We start from the raw sequence: 20,405 nt of genomic DNA on the forward strand, positions 1-20,405 counted from the left end.
GATTAAAAAAAACTCAAGGTGGCCATCTTGTGGCCAAATAGTAAAACTACATCTACAAACATTTTTGAAGGGAATTCACACACATTTTAACGTTTAAAATTAACTGTTTATTTCCCACACTCAAAAATTACCCAAATAGAATTTTTAATAGAAAAAAAAATGACAATGGAAAAAAACAAAAAACAAATAGTTACCTAAGGGTCTGAACTTTTTAAATATGCATTTGAAGAGGGTATACTACGAGCATTTTTTAAAGTATAAGCTTGTAAATAGTGATGGACGCAAAATGGAAAAAATGCACCTTTATTTCCAAATAAAATATTGGCGCCACACATTGTGATGGGGACAAAATTTAAATGGTGTAATAACCAAGACAACCAGGCAAATAAAATAAATAGGTTTTAATTATGGTAGCATGAATTATTTTAAAGCTATGATGGATGAAAACTGAGAAATAATGAATTTTTTCAATTTTTTTTTTCTTATCCTGTTAAAATGCATTTATAAAAAAAAATTCTTAGCAAAATGTACCACCCAAAGACAGCCTAATTAGTGGCGGAAAAAACAAGATATAGATCAATAACTTGTGATGAGTAGTGATGAAGTTATTAGCGAATGAATGGAAGTTGAAAATTGCTCTGATGCATAAGGTGAAAAATCATCGCGGGCTGAAGTGGTTAAAATTGCTCCAGAAAGCAATTGCGATTTACAAATCCAATCACTATAGTGGAAAATACGTCTCATGATTTCTATGATAAAGTAGCAACCCTAGCGATTTAAAAATCACTAGTGATTTGCGATTTTGAGATTCAGCTGTGCAGTGGAAAAGGCCCCTTATGAATGTTTGTCTGTAAGCAATCTATCTTTTATTTCCTGCGTGGTGAATTTGCATATTGTAGGTTTTGCCTTCTTTTACTTACCTTTTATTTGTTTTTGGTTGGTGCACGCTTGCAAAATCACATAGGCATAGAATTTACTAGCTTATGTCATTTCATGTATAAAATAAAGTAACTATAGGATGAAATGCCAGATTCTAGTCTTGACACCATATACCTCCAAATTCCAGACATTACTAGAACATACAAGAAAAAAACAGTCCTTGTTTTATCTTGGGGCTGTTTGTTCTTATTATGGCTTTACATTCCATGGCTATGACTAAGGGGTCACACTTGACAACTGAGAACCAATGCTAGTCAATGGGCTAATTCACACTTCAATGTGTTTTTCACCTGCAGAAAAACAACTGAAGGCATTGCAGCACTATCAGATAACTCACACAGAAAATGCACGTAGGAAACTGAGACGAGTGTGACCACTACCTTACTTGTCATAAATGTACCCAGGGCTGTGGAGTCGGTACAAATATCCTCCAACTCAGACACCTCTGTTTATGATTCCACCGACTCCGACTCCTCTAATTTGCATATAACAATCTTGTTGATTGAAAGTATGTAACATAAAAGACATTTCATCACTGCCAAAGCTTAGGAATTTTAAAGCTATATTAACCCGTTGGCATCTTCATATGAAATATTTCGTTTGAAGATGCACACATTTTAATTTCAGCCGGCAGAACTCATTTTTGCCTAATAAGGTCATGCAGAGCAGTGCAGGGAGCCTCCTCTCTTATCCACCCGTGACGCTGCACTTCTGGCATCTTCATCCTCTTCTGACTTCTTTAAGCGAGTGCATAAATTTGCATACAAAATATGAATTAACCTGCAACAACGCAGAATTATTTGCATCTCATGGACCATCCCTATGACTGAGACAACTACACATCAGGCCATAGGGAATCCCCATGGGTCAGTGGTTCGTATCTGCAGTAGGGTTGCCGCGGTATACCGGTATGACGGTATACCACGGTTTCAATATGCATGATAATCATACCATGCACTTTTTGAAAATACCGGTTTTTGGCTATATTTCCGCATCTCCCGTCACTGTCCGGCTCTCCTTCAACCTCCGTTACAAAAGCAAGCTCCCGAAGCTAGTTCGTGGTAGCGGGAGGCTTGCCAACAGACTGTGCAGGCGCCGGGTGATGACACAGCTGGATCGCATAGGCAGAGCGCTGCTGGCGGCTGGAGCGCAAACGCTCATTCTGCGTCATGAAAGGACGCTCGTTCTGCGGCTCTCCGTAGTGTGCACTGCGCACACTGTATGACACTCCCTGAGCGACGAAGAAGGAGCCTAGGCGGCGGGTGCCAGGTTATTTATAACGGAGGGGGACAGAGAGAAGGACAAGTGGGAAGCAGAGGCAAGGATGATCCCCTGCGGACAATTAGAAGGAACGCAAGCACCATAAGGTATGTCAGTGCCAGAGACATTAGTCCACCACTACTCAGCTCCCACACGCCCAGTCACTCCAGCGGCCTCTACGTTCCCCCACTGGGAGTTGAGACACAATTACTCAGAGGGCCTGCCTGCCTGCCTGAGCACCACACCATTGCACCTCCAGCATTTTTAAAGTGGACCTGAACTTTTGCACAGATTCAAGGAAAACAGAGAACTGGATCCTGTATGCATAGAGAGTGTTTACTGTCTAATTCCCCCTCATCTGTGGCACAGCAGCAAACATTTTTGATCTCTCCCGTCCCGTGTCCCTACCTGTGACCTGTCACCTGACTGAGGACAGAAGGAAAAACGAGACATGCACCCTGCATGTATTTAGAGAATAGACACTGTCTAATGCCTTCTCATCTGTGACTGAGCAGCACAGCACATGTTGTATTTTGATCTCTCCCCGTGTCAGCTGACTGCCACCGCAGCTATGCTCATTTTTAAAGCACGTCTGTGAGAAATTGAAGTAAAAGTGGCCATACACTTATAGATTTGCAGCATTTTTCGACCATCAGATAGATTTCTGTCAGATGCCTGTCAAGTGGAATCTAACAGGAATCTATCTGATGTGTGACACACACACTAGGAACAGATTTCCAATAGATTTCAGAATGAAATCTATTGGAAATCAATCTAAATGCATTATTGGACCATTAGATTCAATGCAACTCTATGGGCCATCGATCTGCTGCCAGCAGCAGATCGACCTAGATTTTTCATCCTGTCAGATAGATCAAATCGATCGAAATCAGTTGAAATCTGCCGCAAATCGATCAAATGGGGGAATTTGATAGAATCGATTTCTGATCAATCGATTCTATAGAAATCGATCGATGGCTGAAATTGACCAGTGTATGGGCCCCTTTAGTTGTAATTTGGTCACCTGTGACCCGTCACCTGACTGCCACCACTGCAGATAAGCTTATTTTTAAAGAGAACCTGTTGCACTGCAGATAGCTGAGGAATACCAGACACAAATCAGGTAACAGAGATGCAGGACGCTGTATCCGAGCCTATACTAGTTAGGTTAATTGTAATGAGAATAAATGTGTAATACCGTATACCGTGATACCGCCATACCGCGGTATTTTTTTTGACGGTTATCATACCGTGAATTTTCATACCGTTGCCTAATCTGCAGGGGTTCATAAGTCGGGGAGTCCCTGCCTTTGCCGTATAAGATGCAAGGACTTTTTCTCCCCATTTATGGGGGAGAAAAAGTGCATCTTATATGGCAGCAAACACGGTAAGCACTGTAAAATTCCTTTTGAAAGTTATTTTGCAATGCTTTGGGGGGCCCAACGATTATATTTTCAATAAAGTTTATAATATGCACCAGGTGTCCAGATTTCCTTCTTCAGTTCATAGCCCCACCCTCTAAAGGAAGAGGTCACAGGTGCTTCTCTAATTGGTCATAGTGAAGCACCTATGACCTCTTCCTTTAGGGGGTGGCGCTACGGACACCTGGTAAGTATAATTAAGTTTTGTTTTAGAAAAAAATCGCACTAATCGGAAGCTCTGTACAGTTTACTGTACAGCGCTCCTAAGCAACTGGGAATCTCTGCACACAGCACTGGGGCGTTTTAAAGCGCTGCAGTGATTCCAGGCCTAAGGCCAATTTGGGGGAATCTTTAAGCAACTATGAATGTGGACATTGTTCTATACTGGGCACCTTTACTTGACTTAACTTGTTTCCTTCAAATATAAGAGACCAGACTGCTTAACCTTCTTAGCGGTAACCTGTGCTGGACACTGGGTAAGCCGCCGCGGAGGATTTCTCAGGCCCTGCTGGGCCGATTTGCATAATTGTTTTTTCAAACACGCAGCTAGCACTTTGCTAGCTGCGTGTTTGGTCCGATCGCCGCCGATCCGCTGCTACCCACCGCGATACAGGCCCCTCCCCCCCCCCCCCCACATACCTCTTGCGCAGCCTGGCCAATCGCCGCCAGGCTGCACTATGGGGTGGATTGGGACTCCCTGTGACGTCATGACATCGATGACGTCACTCCGTTCGTCGCCATGGCGACGGAGGAAGCCCTCAAGGAAATCCCGTTCAGAACGAGATTTCCTTATGGGCAAGCGCGCCGGCGGCGATCAGAAGGTACGGGGGACGCCGCAGGGAGTGGGGAAGCGTGTAGCTAGCGCTAGGCTAGCTACATGCTAAAAAACCAAAATAGGTTAAAAAAAAGTCATACCGCCAGGAAGGTTAACCAAGAGTTTGTACAAAGTTGTGCTAATCAGGAGTTGTTCTTTTCAGCAACAGTAATCTAGCATCTATAAGTTAAAGTTACACTGAAGCGAGAAAAAACATTGTGATGTAATGAATTGGTTGTGTAGTATGGATACTTAATAGAACATTAATAGCAAAGAAAATGGTTTTATATTTTTATTTTCAGGTATATAGTTGTTTTTTTGTTGTTGTTGTTTTTTATAACCTTGCATCATTCCCAAATAATTGCAGTTTACACACTACACTCAGCATTTTAACTGCTTGCCAACCGCGTGGCAGCAGCCCCAGGCGTAAGGTCCTTGGGGCTCGCAGTGCAGGAGATCCTGTTGGTAGGCGGAGCTGAGCTCCGCTTTCAGTCTCCAAGCGGAGACTGTTAGACAGCAAAACCGCCATCTAATTACCTTGTATAGCGCTGCGATCAGACCCCACCAACAGAGTTCAGAGAAGGGGGGGGGGGGATCGCTTGTGTGCTGTGTTGTGTGGCCCTGCAGCTTGGCCTTAAAGCTGCAGTGGCGTATTTAAAAAAAAAAAATAGCCTGGTCTTTAGACTGTGGTCCTCAAGAGGTTAAATGATGAAACAGAGCAGAGCTGATGACCCTTTTCACATTTCCTCTGCAGTAAAACCATAAACGGACAAGAAACAATGAGACAGTTGAGATAAGTGCTTCAGTGGTGTCCAAGACCAAAGTTTGGTGGCAGAGCTCAGAGAAGCTCTTTTGCCTAGATAACTGCAGTTTCTTAACTCTTCCTGTACTGGAAACAGTATGAAACTAATCTGTGCTAATAATGTTTTATTTCTTAGCAGTACTACACATACAAATCATTATATCATAAGTTTATTTTCACTTCAGATTCCCTTTAAAGTGGCCATACACTTACCAACGTTTTTATCCCCCCCCCCTTCCCCCATGCATATTTGGGCTGAAGTGTGGGTATAATTACGAAGGCTGGGAGAAACAGGATCATGTTTCACATCGGTATAGACTGCAGCCAGAACAAGAAAACCTATTACCGGTATTTTAAAGAGAAACGCAGACTAAAAATTGAACTTTATCCCAATCCGCAGCAGATGCCCCCTTTTACATGAGAAATCTATTCCTTTTCACAAACAGACCACCAGGGGGCGCTGTATGACTGATATTGTGGTGAAACCCCTAATTGATAGTCTTTGAAAATTTAAAGAACTCTGTTCTATTTCATGTGATTCTTTTTATTGTGATATAAACAGATCTGTCGTCTGACTGGAGCAGCCAGCAATCAGAATGGCATCAGAGCCTTTTCTAATCAAGTAAGTGTACTTTGGATGTTTTTATGAAGATGTTTTTTTTAAACCCTACCAAGAAGGTGTTTTAATGTTTTTCTAATTCAACCCACATCATATTAACAGATGCAGACGGTCACCCTGATACCAGGAGATGGGATTGGGCCTGAAATATCATCTGCGGTCATGAAAATTTTTGAAGCAGCAAAGGTACAAGATGTCACTGAAATAAAATGTAAATGCAAATTTGTTGCGTGCATTACTTATGTAGTTGTGTAAGGGCTCTTTCACATCAGAGCTTGCGTTGAACGCTCAAAGCATACGTTTTGTTGTATGCTTTTTAATGCGTTTTGATATGCGTTGCACTGCAGTGAGTGTGCGTTTTTAATGCGTTACAGCACATAGAAAAACGCAGGTAATTTTTTTTTCTTTTAGTTTTCAACTTTCTACATTGTTCCTCTGTTGCATTCTGGGACTGATTGCCTGCGTTAACGGATTAAAAACGCACATAGTGTGCGTTTTACATTGACTAACATTGTAACGCATAAAGCTAGCGTCGGCCGAAAAAACTGCGCCTGGGTGCAGTGTAACGCAACGCACAAAAAGGCTGCGTTATATGTGAAAGCTAAAATGAAAGTCTATGGACTTTCATTTCACCTTGGGTAACGCAAACTTTACCCTTTGCGTTGAAACGCAGAAAATCTGCCCTAATGTGAAAGAGCCCTGAATCCTGTAAAGTTTGACTCTGCACTATGCAGGCAGTGTGTACTTCAAGCCAAAGACTGGCACAATGTAGCGAAGATGAGAACCCTGGCCATATTCACAAATGTTTTCCTGAGCTGGAGATCTTTGGGTAGAAGTGTCTCTTCAAACCTGACTGGGATTTGTTATAAAACTGCCAGCTGTTGGTAAAGAGGATTTAAGCTCTGCCCAGTCATAATGGAACATGCCCAGAATATTGGAACATAATGGACCTTGGTGAACGTTGCTGGCAGCTTAGTGAATTGGAGGTTGTGTGTCTGTGGTTGTATAGATGACAACACACTCACTGTAAGTTTGTGCATGTGACTGCCATCACTAATTGATCATTTGCCAACATTTGGCAGACCTTGCTGCAATCCAATAGGACCAAGGTGAGGGTTGTAGGTTCATATTGCCTAATAGTGAACATATTTTCATGAATCCAGACCCGGTCTGCACAATTGCTTATGTTCTTCATTGACAAACCGCCTAGAAAACTATGTTAAATTGTGTCAACTGTGTCATTTGCTCCTTCTTCATAGCAAGCAATTGACTGATTACTATTGTGGTTCTCACAGTTAAAAGCCTCTATTCCCTCACCTCTCTACAGTATAGGGCAGTTAGTTAGGCACAGGGCACAGCAGCACCCATCTGTAAACTTTAATGTAATGTAAACTAAAATGATTGAGTGATGTGATACCGAACATTCGCCAAGTCGGAATGGATGGGGTCCATGGCTGATGGGGTTAATGGGTTGGCAGTAGCGCCTCTACCCTCTGATTCTTCCTTCTTCATTTCCTTGTGAATGTGGAAGTGCCTGCTTGATGGAGTGCTGCCACCAGGGGTGAATTAACTCATTCTGCTACAGGGCAGCAGCTGTTTCCTTTTCAAATTCAGCGGAACAGCTACTCACGCAATGAAGGCTCATCCCTAGCTTTAAACATAACTATATCCTTTCCTTATTCTATTATGGTTGACCATCTGCAATACAAGCCATACTCAGGATGATATGGACCAGCTAGTAGCATAAACAGCTGAATGATACAACCTCACAGCCATATCTGCATCAATTTTCCTTTAGGTGCAATGCTCATACAGAGTGGGAAAACAAATTAAAGCAAACCTCGGACTGCAGAGTGAGAGCGCTGTATACAGCCACTCACCTCCCTGGTTCCAATCGCCGCTTATTTGCCGCTGGTCTTCTACTCTCTGCATAGCCGTGTATACACACGCTGCTGCCTGCTAAACAGGAAGCAGCGTGTTTATACACGGCTATGCAGAGAAGACCAGCAGCAAGTTAGCGGCTATTGGACCCAGGGAGGTGAGTAACTGTATACAGCGCTTCCGAGCGCTCTCACTCTGCTGTCCGAGGGTGGAGCATGTAGGACGGCCCGGGGAGAGAAAGGGAGAGAGAGGTCGGGCTGCCCTCCCCGCAGCTGCGGCTCCCCCCACCATTACGAGGGGGGGGGGGGTACGTAGCTACCTATCTATCCTATACTGGGGGGCACCTACCTATCTAACCTATACTGGGGGGCACCTACCTATCTAACCTATACTGGGGGGCACCTACCTATTCTAACCTATGCCGGGGGCACCTACCTATCTAACCTATACTGCGGGCTCCTACCTAGCTAACCTATACTGGGGGCACCTACCTGGCTAACCTATACTGGGGGCGTCTACCTAGCTAGCCTATACTGGTGACAACTATACTGGCTACCTATATTGGAGGCACCTACCTAACTAACCTATACTGGGGGCACCTACCTATATATCCTATGCTGGGGGCAACTATTCTGGCTACCTATATTAGAGGCACCCACCTAGCTAACCAATACTGGGGGCAACTATACTGGCCACCTATTCTGAAGGCACCTACCTGGCTAACCTATACTGGGGGCAATTATACTGGGGCACCTAAGCCTGGCTACCTATAGTGGGGGGACCTATAGCCCGCCACCTATACTGGGGCACCTATGCCTGGCTACCTATACTGGGGGGGATCTATAGCTGGCTACCTATACTGAGTGCAACTAGACTTGGCTAACCTATGCTGTGGGCACCTATACCTGGCTCTACGGTGGGGGGGGGGCAATTTTTACACTCACGCCCTGGGTGCCTTTTTAGCCTAGAAACAGCCCTGCTTGGGTAACAGTTTGGGGGCTGAGTGCCGGACCTGTCACTTCAGCTGAGTACACTATATTCACAATACACTTTTTTTTTTTTTTTTTTTATATATATATTTTTCTTGGTCTGAGGGTTTTTCTTTTATAATAATCATCTGAGCACACCACTGGTGAAATGTCGTCATAGGTTATTGAATAAGTTGAATTTGACTTCATGTAGCTAGATTTACCATGATCTGGATAACTGGGATCTTCATAAAAATATATTTATAACCATGAGTCTTTTTTTTTTTTTTTTTTTTTTTTTTTTTTATAAAGCACAGCAGTCAATTAAATTATGAATTAAAAGAATGAATGCGGTTTCTAAGATTGTATCAAATGTGATGCAAAACAAAGTATGTTTGGTTCTACACAACTGCATAATATTCAAGTCAGTACAGGTCTGAAGAGTGAACAGAAATGAGATTTGTTTGTCTCTTTGTGTATATACATACACATCTGTGTTTATGGTACAACACCTCTGATCAGGTCTGTAAGCTTGCATTCCTTGTTGCTTTATAAATGTGTGTAGAGTACATATTCTTCCTGATTTTGCAATTTTATTGTATATCTGTATAGAGATGGCCCAGCTTTGGAGAACTCATGGAGAAGAACATGATCAGTTTGATCAGCTGATAGATTTGTAAGGCTCTGATTTGCTGGTCATGATCATGTGTTAAACCAGGAAGTCATCACAGCAAATCAGAGGCTTACAAATCTATCAGCTGATCAAACTGATCATGTGCTTCTCCGTGAGTTAGTTCTCCAAAGCTGGGTCATCTCTATATCTGTAGTCATCCACAAAACTGCTATGGTACAGTTCTTACATAGAGATGGTGGTGTATTTAAAGGACTACATACACAAGAGTGATATGGAGGCTGCAATATTTATTTCCTTTTAAGCAATACTAGTTACCTGGCTATCCTGCTGATCCCCCGCCTCTAATCCTTTTAGCCATAAACCATGAACAAGCATGCAGCAGATCAAGTGTTCTGGCAGCACGGTGGCGTAGTGGTTAGCTCTCTCGCCTTGCAGCGCTGGGTCCCTGGTTCGAATCCCAGCCAGGGCACTATCTGCAAAGAGTTTGTATGTTCTCTCCGTGTCTGCGTGGGTTTCCTCCGGGCACTCCGGTTTCCTCCCACATTCCAAAAACATACAGATAAGTTAATTGGCTCCCCCTAAAAATTGGCCCTAGACTACAGTACTTACACTACATAATATAGACATATGGCAATGGTAGGGATTCGATTGTGAGCTCCTTTGAGGGACAGTTGGTAACAAGATATATATATATATATATATACACTGTACAGCGCTGCGTAATATGTCGGCGCTATATAAATACTAAATAATAATAATAATAATAATAATAATTATTGTCAGATCTCACAAGAATAGCTGCATGCTTGTTTCTGGTGTGATGCAGACACTACTGCTGCCAAATAGATCAGCAGGGCTGCCAGGCAACTGGTATTGGTTAAAAGGTAATAAATATGGCCGCCTCCATTTTCTTTTCACTTAAGCTGTCCTGTAAGTTTTGCTATATGTAAAAAAAAAAGTGAGCAATGTGCATTTTAATAGGAGTCTTAAGTTCAGACTTCTGTTGTGCAAAAAGGATTAGAAAGAAAATGAGTATTTATTATTATTTAGTGTTTCTATAGCGCTGACATCTTCCGCGGCACTGTACAGAGTATATAAAGTGAACCTGAAATGGGCAGTGGGGGAAAAAAAAAAATCTACATACCTGGGGCTTTCTCCAGCCCCCTCCAGGCTAATTGCTCCCTCGCCTTCCTCCTGCACTGTCTGGATCTTCAGCAATTAGCCCGGTAAGTTCTCTGGTCTGGGGCGTACTGTGCACACTGGGAGCATTCTGTGGATGTGCAGAACGCTCGCGGCCATGGGAGCACGATGGTGGGGCGCATGGCCTGACTGCGCCTGCGCTGACTGGGCCAGACTGGCGGACTTTCTGGGGCAAATTGACAAAGATCCAGATAGTGCAGGGGGACTGCCCATTTTCGGTACCATTTAACTGTCCCTCAGAGGGGGTCACAAAGAAAATCTATTTAAAGGGGTTCTGTGCTAGTTAAAAAGTAAAACCAGCTGACACTTACCTGGGGCTTCTATCAGCCGTGGGTGATGTCCCACGGCGTCCTCCTCCGATCTGCCGTTCCCCGCCGCCGGCACTGTGCATTATTCGTCTGACAAACTAATAATGCGCGCTCCCGTTCGCGTCATCGGGATCTTACTGCGCAGGCGCAGTACAAAGTTTTTTCTTGTACTGCGCCTGCACAGTAAGCTCTGATGACGCGTGCGGAAGCGAGAGCTCGGCCGCGCAGCCGCAGTGTAATCACTCGTGTGATTACACGGGAACCGGCGGCGGGGGAACGGCGCATCAGGAGAGGACGGTGCGGGACGTTACCGCTGCAGGGGGCTGATAGAAGCCCCAGGTAAGTGTCAGCTCGTTTTTACTTTTTTAATTACACAGAGCTCCTTTAAAGAGTATCTGAACCAGGATTTAATATATATAGTACACCCTTTTCTTTTACCGGTACAAAAAGATTTGAGTGAAGTTTTATAGCTTCAGTGTCCCCCATTGCAGCAATCCACTAGTTTTTAATATTCTGACTAGAACCCAGTCAACTGAACATGTCCGCTGCCACAAATGAGATTATTTGAACTGGGCATGTGTGAGTTCTCAAACCACACATGCCCAGTAAATGTGAACTCATGCAGACACTATTCAAAGATTCCTTTGGAGTTACTACAAGAACAAAAAGATTTTGGGCCAGGGACTACTGGTCAATGGTCTGACTGATGTCTTTCAAGACTGAAAGTTACTGTAGAACATACATGATCCATCAAACCTGCCCTGCCCTGCTCTGCACTCCTTTCCTGGGTCATATCAGAAATATAAAGTATCGCTGAGATGTTAGTAAAATAAGGAGTGTGGTTGTAGGTATGTTCAAGCACCTGAAGTGAGAACTTTTTGGAGTAAATTTCAAACCAGTTGAATTTATTCCTAAACATTTCATTATGTTTGCATTCATGTGATGTGCACTTACAGGATCTCTGTTTCACTAACCCTAACCAGGGAGACGGTTGACAGCTTTTGCCACCCAATAGCAGATCATTTTTAATAAAGCCTGGTGAAGGTTTCTAGATTACTTATGTTTTTCAGTATTACTTATACTGTTCTTCAGTGCTGTCTATAGTAAATATGGTAGTTCAGTAAAATAAAACTGGAAACCAACTCCTCCCACCAAACAAAAAACAGAATGTCCTTTGTATCTAGTGTTCATGCATTGCAGTCATATTTGTATGTAGACTTTGCCTTGTTAGATATTTTTTTCTGTAGCCCAGCAGTTGTAGAGGACCTTGACCCTGCCAGTGCTTAACAGGATTTGCCTTTCATCTACGCATCTGACCGTACTGTAATTGTTTGACTGGGTTTCCTCCCACAACCATCCAAAAGAATACGTTAATGGGCCTCTCTCCCTCAAAATTGGTCTTGGAAAGTAGTGGAGACATTAGGTTGTGAACCCCTCTGAGGGACAGTGAGTGTTGGGAATTTTTTCAAATATACTTTGTACAGTAAAAAAAAAAAAAAAAAAAAGGTTTGCAACCATTCTGTCCTTTGTTCAACACTTCAAATGTGCCTGTACTGACATGTAACATGATGAGATAAACATGAAGCTGCCAAATGCAGTCGTGGGTGTACAGAAGAAAAGTTGTTTTTCTGGGAGAATAAACACTGCTGATAAGAAAAGAGAGCCATAATTTCTATAGGTTGGAAGCTGAATGAACCATATTGTGGATCACACTGAAAAATGGCTGCTGTGCAAAAGAGAAATAGATAAAGCCGATAAAGAGATAGGAAAAGCCAACCGTGGAGGTAATGTGACCAAAGCTGCTCTCTGTTCTCATTCACCCTGGGGGTCAGGTGGAGGAGTTATGCTTTCTGGGAGTTTCGGCATTTTCCAAGCTGACACCCCCCCCCCCCAACCAGGACACAAGAATCTAGGCTTATCCAATATGACAGTCAAACTTACTTGTGATAAATAGAGGGTTGACAGGATACAAAATATACCTGTAAACCAGGGGTATAGCAGTAGGGGATGCAGATTTTATGACAGCAACAGATTCCTAAGTCAACAACTTGTTTTAAAAGGGGTATGTATAGGTAAGTGTATAGATAGTGGGGTAGTCATTTAAAAGTGAGGTTGCACCATTCACCCTAGGGGTCATAAAATGCAATGATTCAGGAATTGTTTACCAATTTGCTCATTAACAATAAAGTGACAAATCTGAAGCTATCGGAATATTCCAGTTTCAGGAATATTCCTAATACATTTTCACTGTTGAAGGAGATGAAAGTGCTACCTATCAAGAATGTATTGGCTCTTCTATAACCATTTTCCTCATGTAACATCTTTAGTACAGTTGCCTCTAGCACCTATGTGAATGTCATTGTACTATATTGCTGCACCAAAGCACCTCCCAGGCATGTAAAAAGTCCGTGTTTACTGTAGAGTTTATTTTGCTGCTATATGTTGCTCATTGGCTGGCACTCACTAGATTCCTGTTATTACAGGCACCTGTCCAATGGGAGGAGAGAAATGTTACAGCCATTAAAGGGCCTGGTGGTAAATGGATGATCCCTCCTGAAGCCAAAGAATCTATGGATAAAAACAAAATGGGGCTTAAAGGTAGCTCTCTGTTCTTATTCCCCTAACAGTCTAATACGAGTGATTTATTTATCCAGACTTAATATACTGCATCTCCTTAGGACCTCTGAAGACACCAATTGCTGCTGGACATCCATCCATGAACCTGTTACTCAGAAAAACGTTTGATCTTTATGCCAATGTTCGGCCTTGTGTCTCCATTGATGGTTTTAAGACTCCTTACACTGATGTGGACTTGGTAACCATTCGGGAGAACACTGAAGGAGAATACAGTGGTATTGAACACGTGGTACGTTCATACTATTAGTTAATTTCACATAGAAATTCACTATTTTTTGTTGCATAGAAGAAACTTGAATCAGTAAGTGTAAGCCAAGCCGCTAGATAGTGCTATTAGTATAGCAATAAATTTAGTAAAAAGGAATTTAGATAAGCAGAACTGGAGAAGGACTTAGACTTGAAATAATAGTTTAAAGACTGTTTCACACTGCAAGCCTGTGGTGCGGCGCAGCCACCGCACCGCTAAAAACAGGCCTTCAGGGAATACTGCGTTACTACGTAGTATTCCCCATCTGGCCAAGCAGGAAGTGACGCACACTTGTGGTCACTTCCTGCTTCGGGGTATGCAGAAGTGCACGGAAGCGTATTGAAAAAATACGCTTCGGCGCATGTACGAAGTCATGTCGGAAGGTTTTTAAAAATCCCCACACTTGCATAGACTATGACTTCCGGGCTGACGCAGATCCCCGCAAGTCACTGCAGAAGCCGCGCGGTAACGTAGTTCTAGACCAGCGTCAGACTGAGGACTTCCGGCGGACCGCAGCGTGACACAGGTAATGTATTTTACCCCATAGGTTTGCACTGGAGTGCGGTAGCAGTGCATCTATTTAACACACCGCCCCAGTGTGTTACCTCAAGTAGGCCCAACAGTCCCAATAAAGACCTGGACACTTGGCAATCTGATGAGATGCATGTACTGCCATATGGAGGGGAGCAGAAGCCCTCCTGCTCTGAAAAAAACACAATAGTAATTGGCTAAAAAAGGTTTTAGGAGACAGTGATATGTCTATGCAGATATTCCTTGTCCTTTGCCATCACGACAGTTCAACATCAGGAGTTTTAAAGTGGCCATAAACTGATAGATTTGCAGCAGATTCGACCATCAGATTTCTGTCAGATGCCTGTCGGGTCTGACAGGAATCTATCTGATGTGTGCCGCACTCTAGGAACAGATTTCCAATAGATTTCACAATGAAATCTATTGAAAATCGATGGAAATGCATTACTGCACCATTAGATCCAATATAATTCTATGGGCCCTCGTTCTGCTGCCAGCAGTAGATCGACCTAGATTTTCCATCCTGTGAGATAAATCAAATCGATCGAAATCGGTCACAAATACATCGGTTGGCCGATTCTATACAATTGATTGCTGAAATCGACCAGTGTATGGGCCCCTTTAGAGAGAAAAATATGGGCAAGTAAATGAATAAAAAAATCTGAGGAGATGTTACTGATAATGGGCTATCTGTTGCTGTCATCTACCAAACAAATAGTCCATTATCAGTTACAGCTCTTGTGATTTTTTATTTTTTTAATTCATTTCCTTGCCCTCTTCTTCCTCTCTAAAACTCTTGTTGTTGAACCTGTCACTTCAGTTGTCCTTTAAGGCATTGTGAAATGGCATTTATTTGCAGTGAAGCTAATGATTATACTTGAGTTTTTGCTGTGCTGTTTGCTGAAAGTATTTTATGTTCATGCCTTACAGATTGTGGATGGAGTAGTGCAGAGCATTAAGTTAATTACAGAGCAAGCTAGCCACAGAATTGCTGAGTTTGCATTTGAGTATGCAAGGAACAACCAAAGAAGCACGGTGACTGCAGTCCACAAAGCCAATATCATGTGAGTGTCTACATTGAGGGGGGGGGGGGGGGGCTTTAATCTCTCATTTTGCACTTCGGGAATAGTGTAAGCTTATAATCAAGGGCCAATTTGTAAAAGAACATTAAAGGAAACTAGTTGATGTAATAAACAGCTTTTATACTTGCTGGGGTTACCTCCAGCCCTATGCCAGCCGTGGGCTCCATCACCGTTCTCCTGGGCCCCTCCGTTCCTCCGCTGTGTCCCCCAGTACATAGCTCAGTCACGGCTAGTCAAGGTTCACTGTGCATGCGCGGCCTGGCCATGTGTGCGTCTGTGACACGTTAGTCACCGAGAGCGCTCTGCGCAGGCGAGGAAATAGCCCAGGCTGCGGGATCGTGACAGGCAATGGAGCACATGGCAGGCGTGGGGCTGGAGGAAACCACAGGTATGTATAAAAACTGCTTATTACATTAGCTCTTGTACACTTTAAACAGTTAGTTTGTATTGTAATGCAAGGAAAGGAAAACTTTCCCCCTATAGTATTACCAAAATGTGTTGACACATTGATAATGTATATTATTGCCAGAATGACTTCACTACATTTCAGGTGGTGAACACTATTCATGTTTGTTGGCCCACAGGGGAGCTTGTGTTTTCCCCAATGCATTCCCCTCACACTCGGGGCTGAGCCTCTGTCAATTGCAACTGAGCCAAATGCAACTCTCGCCTCCACAGAGTGCAGGATTGCCTCCTCATTGCTCCAAAGGGTCACCTGATGTTTCCATCATTGCATGACTGAGACCAGCCACTTGCAGGACAGCAGTCTGTGCAAGAGCAATTATAAGCAGCTGTGATACAGTATAAGGTAAAAATCTAATGGTAACTAGACTCCGTATTTTAGTTTAGAGCCCCTCCCTTATTTACTTTTGCAACAGTTCAATAGCCCTAGCCTATGAAGACTGTGTTGTCTGGTACTTTGAGAAATATTAGCAAAAAATTTGACTTTTTACTGCATACACTGATCTATCTTTTGTATGCTTTGTTCTTAGGAGGATGTCTGATGGGCTTTTCCTAAAGAAATGCAGAGAAGTTGCAGAGAACTACAAAGACATCAAGTTTAATGAAATGTACTTGGATACAGTGTGTCTCAATGTAAGATTAAAAAAGTAATGCACAGAATAATACAGTGATGTAGTATTTGTCCTCTCTTCAACAGACCAACTGTCGTTTTGATTTTTTTTCTTTACAGATGGTCCAGGATCCTACTCACTTTGATGTGCTTGTTATGCCAAACTTGTACGGTGATATTTTGAGGTTAGTTAAAAACAGTGCTGGTGCACATGACAGAAGGCGGCCCCATGCTCTGCCACCGCATGTGACACCTAGAGGGGGGGGGGGAGCGCAGGTGAGCCCCGGTACTCCCACCACCAGGGGATTCACCCACACTGCCTCTATCAAAATGCTGAATGCAAGATACTAGAAGCAAATGCTCACTCCCAACCAGCAATCTGCCATTTTATATATACCGCAGGCAGCCCATCAGCCAATCAAGTGTAATACTATTGCACCTGATTGGCTGACGGGCTGTCTGTGGACTATATAAAATGGCAGATTGCTGGCTGGGAGCGAGCATTTGCTTCTCTTGTGTGTTGCATTCAGCATTTTGAGGTGAGTTTCATCATTCACATATTTATCTATCTTTGAGACCCCTTTCACACTATCCTGTCAAGTTACTCACATTACAGTGGCTATTAGTGTCAATGAGACTGGCTACACTACCCTGGCGGTACCACTTGACATGCATTTGCATTGGTGTCTATGGCACCGCAACAATATATTGTTGCAATGGCGGCGCAAGACAAGCGAAATTCAGTGACGTACTTCCTGTCTAGCAGGGAGCACATCATTGTCGGGGGGTGGGAGTCTGTTGTGGTGGGGGACTTATGCATACTACTGTGTAGCCGCAATGTAATATGCAAGAGAAAATGGTGTGGTGTGATTGTCCTGCTGCAAGCTCTACTGCCACAGCACAATCGCACGCACCGTGTGTGACATTAGCCTAAAGGGAAATTCCACTTTTGTTGAAAAAAAAATTAATGGTCAAAACGTGGTGTTTCTTTATAGAAACGGGAGTGGCAAAGTGTGCTACCTATGAGTGAATTAGTAAAAGTGTTGAAAATGAGTAGCCATGACTCCAGCTTGAGGGGAATTTTGGCAAAATCTGTACTCAATATATAGTACTATTGCCATTACTGCAGAGAAATGCAATTTGGGCTTTCTGTTAGGTGACTTGTAGCAGAAATAGAAAGATGTTTTGAAATTATAAATGGGCTTTAAAGTGAACCTTAAGTCAAGGGAAAAAAATGAGATTTACTCACCTGGGGCTTCCCTCAGCCCCCTGCAGCCGATCGGTGCCCTCGCAGCTCCGCTCCGATTGTCCAAGACCCGCCAGCGAACACTTTCGGTTTGGCAGTCGCCGGCCGACAGGCATGGGAACGCGATTGATTCTTCGCGTTCCCAGCCTGTATATCGCCCCCTATGCTGCTATTGTGGCCAGGAGTCACTTTAAAGGACACATGAGGCCAGGCTACAAAAGAAAAGCTTTCTTTACCAAGGGCTCAAAGCACTAAGTTCCTCCGTGCTTCTGGCCGCCTCTGTCCCACCTGTAACATCCCAACCTGTGGGGTCTGGAAAAAGCCCCAGGTGAGTAAAGCTTATTTTTGTAGGGTGGCCCCATGTGTCCTTTAAGCTTGAATGGGCAGAGTCTTATGTCCTGAAGTATCTTACAGCTGATATTCTATTCGTACGCTCTCATGAAAGATGATGATGCACTAAACAATAATGATCCTAAATAAGCTTATCAAGCAGCAATCTATTTTTTTTGGCAGTTGTACAAAAAGTGGAATTTTACTTCCACTTCCTCACATATGAAGAGGATGCGGTTTAGCATAGCTAAAGCACCCATGTGGACTGATGCAGCCACTGCTCAGATACAGGGACTCTCTCTCAGAAGCATCTAGGGATAGAGCTGGTTGAATCTCTTCACAACAATATTCACATAAACTGAGGCTTTTTCTTCCTTGTCTTATAAAATAATGTACTATCTGCCAAAAGAAGAAAATGTAGGAAAAGTAATGCAGTGACGCTAAAATACTAGCTGGACGCCCTGCAGGCCTACAATGGCCACCTGCTAAACAGGTTTTACACTGCAGCTCTGAACATTTTTCTCTCTTTTTAGGTGTGGACAGAAATGAAGTTTGTTAGAATCTCTTGTTTAGTTTCACTTTATTTTTTATTTTTTCCTGCCTTGCCATCTTTCACCTGATTGATGTAGAACATGAAATTAGATAGTAAAGTCTATAGCCCTGGATTAATTGTACCGTGCAGCAATGTTGATACTGAAGGCGACATGTTTATATTACATATCGCTACAAATTTCTATCCAAATTGTCACACCCTTTGGCCGTTGCTGCATGTAAGGCCTGTAAGATCTTGAAGGTTACGTACAAATTCCTGCATGAACTAGTTTGCGCAATGGCAGACAATGGCAGCTTTCTTCAGACAGGTTATTTAGGTTGACAAAAGATTTTCTGTAGCATGAAGGAAACTGGAAGCTGAGCCGTCGCTGGGTGATTTTTCGGTCAACTAGGCACAGTGTATGCTTGCTGTAAACATAGCTGGGATTGGGACATTATCTGGTGAAACATGAACTGATTCAAGCTTTGCTAGTAACAATCGAGCTATAAAGGCGCATGGCACAACTTAGGGTTGATTGCAGAGGTATATAAAAGCAAATGGTGAGACAAGGACGGCATTACAATTGAGGCAAGAGGGGGCAACTGTCCCTGGGCCCCAGAGTCCAAGCATCTTAAATTTACTGATTTGCCCAGCTGCCAGGTACTGTCATGAGCGGTGGAGGTTGGGCGGCAGTGGAAGGAGCCAGGGCCTCCTCAAGTGTTCCAACCCCCTTCATGCAGAGCGGTGCGTAACGGAAGTGCCAATAGTACAACTCACCTGTCAGCGTCTCTGCCACCCTCTAGTGGGGCCTCTAATTACAGCACCACTGGAGGAGTCAGAGGGGACACACTATGCCTGTGCGAAGTAGAGAACACTTTCTGTACTTCCTGGCGACGCACACAGGTGAGTTGTACCAAAAGTTGCTCATTAACCCATTCAGGTTCCGTCGTTTTCACGTGAGAAATGTTCACCTCCCATTCATTAGCCTATAACTTTATCACTACTAATCACAATGCACTGATCTATATCTTGTTTTTTCCGCCACCAATTAGGCTTTCTTTGGGGGTACATTTTGCTAAGAGCCACTTTACTGTAAATGCATTTTAACAGGAAGAATAAGAAAAAACGGAAAAAATTCATTATTTCTCAGGTTTCAGCCATTATAGTTTTAAAATAATACATGCCTCCATAATTAAAACTCACGTATTGTATTTGCCCATATGTCCCGGTTATAACACTTAAAATTATGTCCCTATCACAATGTATGGCGACAATATTTTATTTGGAAATAAAGGTGCATTTTTTCCGTTTTGCATCTATCACTATTTACAAGTTTAAAATAAAAAAAATATAGAAATATTTCATCTTTACATTGATATTTAACCACTTCACCACTGAGGGGTTTTACCCCCTGACCACCAGAGCAATTTTCACCTTTCAGCGCTCCTTCCATTCATTCGTCTATAACTTTATCATTACTTATCGCAATGAAATGAACTATATCTTGTTTTTTCCGCCACCAATTAGGCTTTCTTTAGGTGGGACATTATGCCAAGAATTATTTTTTTCTAAATGTGTTTTAATGGGAAAATAGGAAAAATGTGGGGAAAAAAAAAATTATTTTTCAGTTTTCGGCCATTATAGTTTTTAAATAATGCATGCTACTGTAATTAAAACCCATGAAATTTATGTGCCCTTTTGTCCCGGTTATAAAACCGTTTAAATTATGTCCCTATCACAATGTTTGGCGCCAATATTTCATTTGGAAATAAAGGTGCATTTTTTTCAGTTTTGCGTCCATCCCTAATTACAAGCCCATAGTTTATAAAGTAACAGTGTTATACCCTCTTGACTTAAATATTTAAAAAGTTCAGTCCCTAAG

The 20,405-nt window shown here is 42.9% G+C and overlaps 1 protein-coding gene across 1 annotated transcript in view; it reads left to right on the forward strand.

Moving 5' to 3' along the window:
• The window catches only part of IDH3A (isocitrate dehydrogenase (NAD(+)) 3 catalytic subunit alpha), a 42,338-nt gene that overhangs the window by 12,942 nt on the left and 8,991 nt on the right, over positions 1-20,405 (forward strand). The window contains exons 2-8 of the mRNA XM_068275807.1: positions 5,799-5,858; positions 5,958-6,041; positions 13,330-13,444; positions 13,525-13,712; positions 15,192-15,325; positions 16,336-16,438; positions 16,536-16,600. Of these exons, the coding sequence (XP_068131908.1) occupies positions 5,799-5,858; positions 5,958-6,041; positions 13,330-13,444; positions 13,525-13,712; positions 15,192-15,325; positions 16,336-16,438; positions 16,536-16,600 (749 nt within the window). The remainder of the gene's footprint in view (positions 1-5,798; positions 5,859-5,957; positions 6,042-13,329; positions 13,445-13,524; positions 13,713-15,191; positions 15,326-16,335; positions 16,439-16,535; positions 16,601-20,405) is intronic.

This window comes from Hyperolius riggenbachi, chromosome 3 (genome assembly GCF_040937935.1).
Source record: "Hyperolius riggenbachi isolate aHypRig1 chromosome 3, aHypRig1.pri, whole genome shotgun sequence".
Taxonomy (NCBI): Eukaryota; Metazoa; Chordata; class Amphibia; order Anura; family Hyperoliidae; genus Hyperolius; species Hyperolius riggenbachi.